Source organism: Elaeis guineensis, chromosome 16 (genome assembly GCF_000442705.2).
Source record: "Elaeis guineensis isolate ETL-2024a chromosome 16, EG11, whole genome shotgun sequence".
Lineage (NCBI taxonomy): Eukaryota > Viridiplantae > Streptophyta > Magnoliopsida > Arecales > Arecaceae > Elaeis > Elaeis guineensis.
This window is the reverse complement of record NC_026008.2, coordinates 43,134,640-43,142,709: the sequence shown is the minus strand read 5'-3', so window position 1 is coordinate 43,142,709 and position 8,070 is coordinate 43,134,640. Positions and strand designations below refer to the sequence as shown.

At 37.6% G+C, this 8,070-nt stretch overlaps 1 protein-coding gene across 2 annotated transcripts in view; it reads left to right on the top strand.

Moving 5' to 3' along the window:
• The window catches only part of LOC105059041 (signal peptide peptidase-like 1), an 8,176-nt gene extending 1,714 nt beyond the window's left edge, over window positions 1-6,462 (top strand). For both annotated transcript variants that reach the window (XM_073250401.1, XM_010942181.3), the window contains exons 3-4: window positions 5,454-5,654; window positions 6,229-6,462. In XM_073250401.1, the coding sequence (XP_073106502.1) occupies window positions 5,454-5,654; window positions 6,229-6,345 (318 nt within the window). In that variant the 3' untranslated portion in view covers window positions 6,346-6,462. The remainder of the gene's footprint in view (window positions 1-5,453; window positions 5,655-6,228) is intronic.
• Window positions 6,463-8,070: the final 1,608 nt, after the last annotated feature.

Genomic DNA, 8,070 nt, shown 5'->3' with positions numbered 1-8,070 from the left:
AGTCCGCATGTAGTATTATCTCAATGTGCAACATGAAAACATTTGTGGCTTGTATGTTCCTATCCTTTGCACCACACAACATGTTGATCATAATAGCGTTCTAGTCTGATTTGACTGCTATACATTGTTTTTTCTTGTAATCTTCTTGCCAAGGTTTGTCTATCGGACCTCGTACTTGTACGATCGTATTATAGTGTTGGTGCATGGTATGGTACAAGATGGTGAGGCATACCGAGTTTTGGTATGCTATGAATAGTTCAGTACTGTATGATACAGTATGCTCGGTAAGATACAGTACCGATCGATACAACAAACCTTGTTACATGCATTTGTATATGTTTCTTATGTACTCAAATTTCATAATGAATAAATTTTTTTTATAATGGACATACTCAATCCAAGTCTGATGGGCATCAATGAGACCTGACAATGCTTGGCCTCCATTGAGACTCCTCTAAAATAATAGCAAGGTTAGGTCTTGTGATATTACCAAATTTGGTATATCATATGTGTCATTATTGTATTATATACCGGTTTGATTGGAAAAATGACACTCAGGTTTGCTTCTTAATTTTGGTATTTGGATGCATGACGTGCCTTTGATAAACAGAAGCAACATAATAATGCTTCACATATCACATTTAATGTTTATATAACATACTGCTCTTCAGCAAGGATGCATTTTGCTCATTCATGTGCCCAGGCCACTCTTCAGCAAGGATCCATTTTGCTCATTCATGTGCCTAAGTTGTCATGCCTGCCCATGGCCTAACTGGCTTTCCATTATATAATGTTTTCATGGTTAACCTTTATGGACTTAAAAATGTGCATAATGACTGATATTCAAAATTTTTATAGGATATGCCAGTTTTCACAGATATTCAGATAATCATCAAAAAAAACATGACAACAAGTAGCATCATGACGACTTGTTGCACCGCTAGTTTGGTGGTGGTATGAGCAAGTTGAACTTCATTGTCAATTTTATCCCTTGCATTTATTGCATGCATATCTCCCTTCTTGTTAAATGCCAATATATCATCGGTTTCTCAGACTCACTAATTCCTTGGTATTCTGCTTCATGGCTTTGTAGGTACTCTGCTTTATTGTTTCCTCAATGCTGCTTGTGTGACCTGATTTTTTGAACCGATCGAGTGCTCAACTGTATGTATTAGCATTGCATCCAGTTGGATACCACAAATATTCTATTGGATCTATTGCTATTGTGGGGCTAAGGTGATGTTTAACCTAAGTCTAACTACATTCATCTAAGCTATGATCCTGCGATACATACATAGATGGCCAGCTTTTTTTTGTGCATGCGTGCGCAAGAGATTTGCTGATTCTGCTATCACCTAAAGTTTATTAAGTCATCTGGAGGAAATAGGTGTCAATGCTATCTGAACCATGATATCCTGGAGCCCTATCCTGTCTAGTTAGTACTTTTCCACATCCCTCTCCCTCTTCCCCTCTCCCCGAAAAAGGCCATAATTGACAAGACGAAAGCCTATGAACAATTAATGCAACAATATATGGTATAGCTTCTATGAATCAGTATTGATGAATCAGTTATGGTGACTAAAAACTTTAAATTCAGAATTACATCCATCGGAAGGCTCATCAACTAATTCTTCTATCAATTAGTATAGGTTTGATGTTAGTAGGTTACAGGAACATTTCCTATGGTCCAAGTTTAGAGTCCGGATATCAGTACCCATATTGGGTTGTCAGAACACAAGGAACAGCAGTTGACACTATCAGACAAAGGCGACATCAACTATCATATATTGGTATGGTATTGCTATATTGGTCAGTTATTAGTACGGTACATACAATACATTAATTAAATGCTGCCATGACCTGTATATGTGGAAAAATGTGAAAATAAAATAAAAAGAATAAAATTAAAAAGCACAGCAAAGAAGATAAAAGAGAAATTTAAGATAACTATTTGCATGAACCAACAAGCATGTGTGCATGTAGAGATCTCTGGTTAATATGGAAAAAAAAAGAGAAAATAAAATGGCAATTAAAAAGAAGCCGATACCAGAGGGAGAAGAGAATTCGTTATGATTGGAGAGATTATGGAGCATATGCTTAGAAAAATTATTACATTATGGTCATATTTCTTAGAGGGAGGAATCATAAAGATTATAAGAAAGTAGGGACATGACTGAAACTGGGATTATTACATGTTTGGAATTTTTGGCTTGACTCTTAATAAAAGGCATTGTGGTGAGACAATGAGTGGATACAAAACAAGATTAATTGTATTGTGTTCTGTTGTGTCCTACACTACTTGTATAAGAAGTGGGATTGTAGGGAAGGATGGTTGCATAAGAAAGTGGATACATAAGCATTTCATCACAACCACTTATCCATTACTCCTCTCAAGAAATCTTATATAGGATTTTTTTTTTGGCATAAAATCTTATGTAAGAGATTTGTGGAAGTTTGGATGTGTGCAATCATGACAAAGCCCACCCCCACCCCCCCTCTAAAAAAAAGGAAAAAGAAAAAAACAAATGAGGCTAAAAATGGCCACGGACTCATATTAGGGATCCACAATCGTTCGAAGTCAAATGCCCGTGGAGTGGAATATGAGATGGAAGCGCATATGGTTTGGCCAGGTTTTGGTGCGAATATGATAGATTGGGTTGTGGAGAACTCTATAAGGGATAGGGCTGCATGGAAGTGTGAAACCCTATAGGAATTAAAAGTTTAAAAGCTTCTTGTTGTTTTTCTCTTTGATTTTTTTATAATTCTCACAATTCCTTGATCCTAAATTACCTGTGATGTGATTTCTATATCAAATGTGAAAGTAGAGTCATGAATCTAGGGCCGAAAACAGACCGAAAATGGATCATTCTAATATCCACTTCTACTTAGTGGATACAAATACAAATACAAATACAAATATTAAGTTAGGATTCCAATTTGTATCCATGTCTGTTCTAAATAGATACATATTCAAATAAAATATTAATCATATCCATATTTGTTCTAAGCTGATACATATGTGAATTGCATATTAGTCATATGCAAATCATATATTTTGAGCAAAGTTAAATGGTCTCAACTAATATTGAGTGATACTGTCTCAAAATGTGAAGATAAATTAGTTGTGACTTAATTATTTGAATATGATTGCTGCAAGCATGAATTAATGCATGATACAAAATGTAAGAATTTAGCAAAATTGGTAATTGACACCAATCTCCCTAATATCCACTGCCTTTGGTTAAAATCTTGGACCAATATTGGAGCACCTTACCTGCCATTCATTCATTGCATCCTGTACAGACACTGACCCATATATGAAACCTTGATCATCTCTTGCTCCTCCTTCAGCTCTGTTATCTAGTGTTATGCTTTGTGCTTCTCTGGCAGATACTTGCGTGGATACTTTTTTTTGGCTAGTTTGCCATCAATGCTGGGCATGCATACCATCCAACTTATATCAGCACAATATTGACCCAAACACACCACTCCTTTCTTATCAGCAAGGATACAACATTCCAAAAGGGAAGATCTATAGATGATATAAATTGTTTCTGATCCCTATTTTTGGACAAATATGGTCCCTTTGTTTCCTGGTTGAGGCAACACTAATGTGTAAACAACTTCTGTTAATAGTCCCATTTTTATGTTAATTTTGTTCTTGGTGACACCAAGTTATTATTGCCATCAACTTAGTCATGTTATTGTAACATTCTACTAGTTTGATAAATATGTGATCTCCATTTGTTGCAAAAGAGAACTAACGGTGTGATGATTATTCATTCAATCTCTTTTGTCGTGCCATATAACTACATAGGCAGCAAAATTGTTTTGAGTGCCACACACAACATTGTAGTCATGATGGAATAGACCATGCGACAACAAAAAATTTTGACCCTACCGATTTGAGTACTTGGATGAGGCCAATAGGGAGATGGAACTGAATTAGGAAGGATATTTTATTGGAGTGATTGCTTCAGTAAGGAGAACTAACCTTTCCCTGGTAAGGAGAGCTAACCTGTGAGTTAATACTACTGGATGTGGTCATCAAGGCCCATGTATGTAGATGGTGGCGACATTGGTAGGGTTGTTGGTGAGGATGATGGAGGTAGTGTTGGTGCAAGAGACAGGTGACAAGAATGACGGGAGTGGTGAGGCACTCAGGCCATCAAAGACACCCATGATGATGTCTTAGGTGCATACTTGGCATGAAGAGCTTGTCCTTTTGGTGCATTAGTAACCTCTCCCATACATATTTAGTAGGGCATCATTGGAGCTTTGGCTAGGCTGGTAGCTACTTGGGGCCATGATCAGGGTGCCATAATGCACGTGGTGGGAATGGAGGTTTGAGAGGGGCTTGTATGACTAGGGTAGGGTGGAGAAGGGACCTAGACTTCAGGGGAAAGGAGGAAGGGCTCAGTTGCTCATGAGAAGTTCATGGGGTTTTCTTATTCTTTTCTTTACCTTGTATATTATAAAATATTCGGACCCGAGAAAAATTGCATATGCCTTTCAGATCCAGACCTGGATCTGTATGCATGTTGTAGCTGGCCTAGTTCATATATGTTTTGGATAATACCAATCTAATTTTAGCTCTTCCAATCCTTGAAATTTCTCAATCTTATCATTTCTGATTTAGATCTTGCAGGTTTGTCCAAGTTACACCCCAACGGTAACACCCTGTTCTCTCCAACTCTGTTGGTGACCCCTCCCTCTTTTTTTATAAATCAAAAGGTGGACATGTTCCCTTGCTTTTGCCTGTTAATGCATCCTTTTGAATGCAATAACAAGAAACAGGAGAAATAAGCAAATGCACCAGTGGAAAAAGAAAAGTTATCTTCTCTTGCCAATGTGGGAAGTTATTATTATATTTAAATATTGTGTCTATATTTACAGAGATCAAAATAATGCAGAAGTCTAATTGTCAAGCAAATTTTTGCTTTACAGATGTAGCAACTTCTCATGATTATCTGGTCAATGCAACTAATAGCAGCTTGTTCGCAATTCTCTCATCTTTTACGAACTAAAACTAGCAAATTCTTAGGGATAAAATCTGTGCTCAGTGTTGCCCACCATAATGGGAGGCTGAAATTGTTGTAATTATGCCTTAACTTTTTGGCTGGATATAGCCTTTAAAGCAATGCCTCTTTTTTCTGTATGTGAAGACATTATCGGCATGATGTTTCATTGTTGTTTTTACTTCCAGATTTTGTCACCATATTGTTCATTGAGTAATAGTAATATTCTATTAATGTTGAACTAAAATCATTGCATGCTGTCGACAAGTAATAATGTAGAACACTTTGAATCTATTTTATGCCTGTTTATTTGATCTTTCCTAATCTTGATGCTGATCCTATGACATGCCTATTTATCTACTGCTGCAATAGCTCTGCCTGTTTCATTAAGTTGCCGGTTCCATTACAATAAGAAAGGGGATGTTGATTCTGCAGGCAATTCCTGGAATGCTTCTAGCTTTGGTCCTCTGTTTTGACCATCAAAAGTATAGAGATATGGATATTTCATCAGGCACATCATCCTCAAAACGGCATAAATACATATGGTATGCACTTTCTGGTTATGCAGTTGGGTTGATCACTGCCTTGGCTGCTGGGATATTGAGTCAGTCTCCTCAACCTGCTCTTCTTTATCTGGTGAGTTTCATTTACCTGAGGTGTCAGTTGTTTTCATCTGTATTGGATATTAGGTTTGTTGTTAAGCCACTGCCTTCATGCAGTATGCACATGCTATTTTTTTCACAAATATTATCTGTATAGGAATAGAATACATTTGCCTTTTGCAGAACATCATACTAACTCCCTTCTATCACATTATTCTTGATCAATCTATTTGAAGTCATGCCATAAATCAAATTTTTTTTTTTTGAAAAGTTCCTTTTATTCTTGTTATTATTCTGCATATCAAAAAACCCCTTTTGAATTATTGAATCAAACCATGGCAAGATTTGTACTCTGGGATACTTGGTATTCGTCTTTTAACATGATTGTCTTGGCGGACATCATGTCAAATGGAGCTTAATTATAAATAATACTAAAAAAAGCATTTATCAAAGGGCTTTCTTAGGGGTGTATTTACAAAATTGCATAAATATTAAAAATTTTCCTCAGATGGGAAGACCACAGCCATGTGTGGTATCTCTCATGTGCATCCTATGTGCCAAACTCTGGTAAACAAACAGTTGCATTCTTGTTGATTGTATCACTGCAGGTTCCGTCGACTTTGGGGCCTGTTATTTTCCTGTCATGGTTAAGAAATGAACTATGGGAGCTGTGGGAAGGAGCCAGACCAATTTCAAATGACAAGGCTCGTTCAATGGTGGTTTGAACTGCATCGTTGTTCTCATACTGCTGACCTCTTCTTCCATATAATTTTATTTCAAGTAAACAGATGTAACATTCATGCTCAAGAGCTATTTATGAAGGTCATCAATTTTCATTGCCATTTCTGCATGCAAGGATGAATCAATGCCTAGTCATGAACCTTCATTTTATCAGAACTTGCTGTGGCTGAAAAAAGTATTTTGTAGGCACATTCTATTAAAGTCCTTGACTGTGATAGTATCTTAATTAGTTGGTAATTAGTCTTCCAGGCAGATATCCTTCCATATGGAAGCCACCTAACTGACCTTTTGCTGGAGGTGAACCATTGCTTGGCGGTCAGCGCTGCCTTTTTTGTGATAAAGAGTGATAACCACATCCCAGAATGCTTTGCAAATGGTAATAGTAGTTAGCTAATGGTGAGAATGATCAACAACTCAGTGGAAGATGTTGGAGTCTGAGAGAGCCTAGAAGTCATTCTGTAACACAGATTTTTCTGGTCTGTTCCTTATCCACAGTCCACTTGAGCACTTTCTATGGTCTTTGTATTATGTGGCTCTTTTTTTTGCTGGAGCTGGCCCTACCACCACTTGAGGCTCAGATCCTTATCATCATGTGCTGGGGATGGGAACTAATCTTTCTGGACTGTAGGATCTTCCCACCATACGATACTTATTTCGAGGGTTGAAAGAGGAACACATGATAGGTCATTTCTGCTTGTTCTGGTTGGTATTCATGCAGGCGGCAAAAGGAGTTGGAATCATCAAACAATTACCACCTAAAGCTTCAATCCACAGCTTAAATATGCATTACTTATAGTAAAATTATCCACTTCAGTGAAGAGCGTCAACTGTTTGTTCCGGTCTCAGACCAGTTTCCAAGCTTGGATAAATTTATCACTCATCTACTGAATGTTGTTTGAGCAGTATCGACATGGATAGGGCCTGAAGTTTATCCAGGTTTCATGTACTCAGGAAATTGAGTTAGCATGACATAGCTGTCCTTTGGTTCATTAGAAATCCCCTGGAAGATGTCTGATTAAAGCCTAGCTTTCAGGGAAAACTTGGACCATGTCTGGTGTTTACTGTTTTCTAGCAGAACATTGAGGACCAGAAACAGATGAACAGTGGCAACAGTGTGTGCATTTTTTTCCCCTCTTTCTGGTTGCTACTGCCTTGACAGCACTCCCAGAATGGTCATACCATGATAGCAAGTTGGTTGAGTGGCTTTGAGCGAGGGACCCATTCTGACCATTCTACTGGTCTAATACCAGCGCGCGTCAGAAGATATTGTTGTTTCCTATGGCATGCTTCCAATTCCAATCATACTCATTGGGCATTTTATGCATAAAAAATATAAGTGAACAAAAATCTTATACAATTATTTGATAGCTCGTAAAGAGAACTAACTGTTCTAAAGATGTTTAACATGAACAACCTGCATGACTGCCCGCCACAGCACTCTGCTACCACAATCTGAACATAATATAGCATCTAAACAAGATTGGAACCTAGGGATCCTTTCAACAAAGGAGGTATTGAGTACCTCAACTAAGCTTCGGCCTACAATTAGCAATTGCCTGCTCAAAAAGAGTTTGCACCCCCTACTCTAATTGGATGTTTAAGTACTCCATTCAAATTTATATTCCTCGATCTTGATCCACGTATTTATGTATTCGACAATTATTGTCACACTAGTAGCAATCCAAGAGCTGGTTGCTGGCTTCACTCCA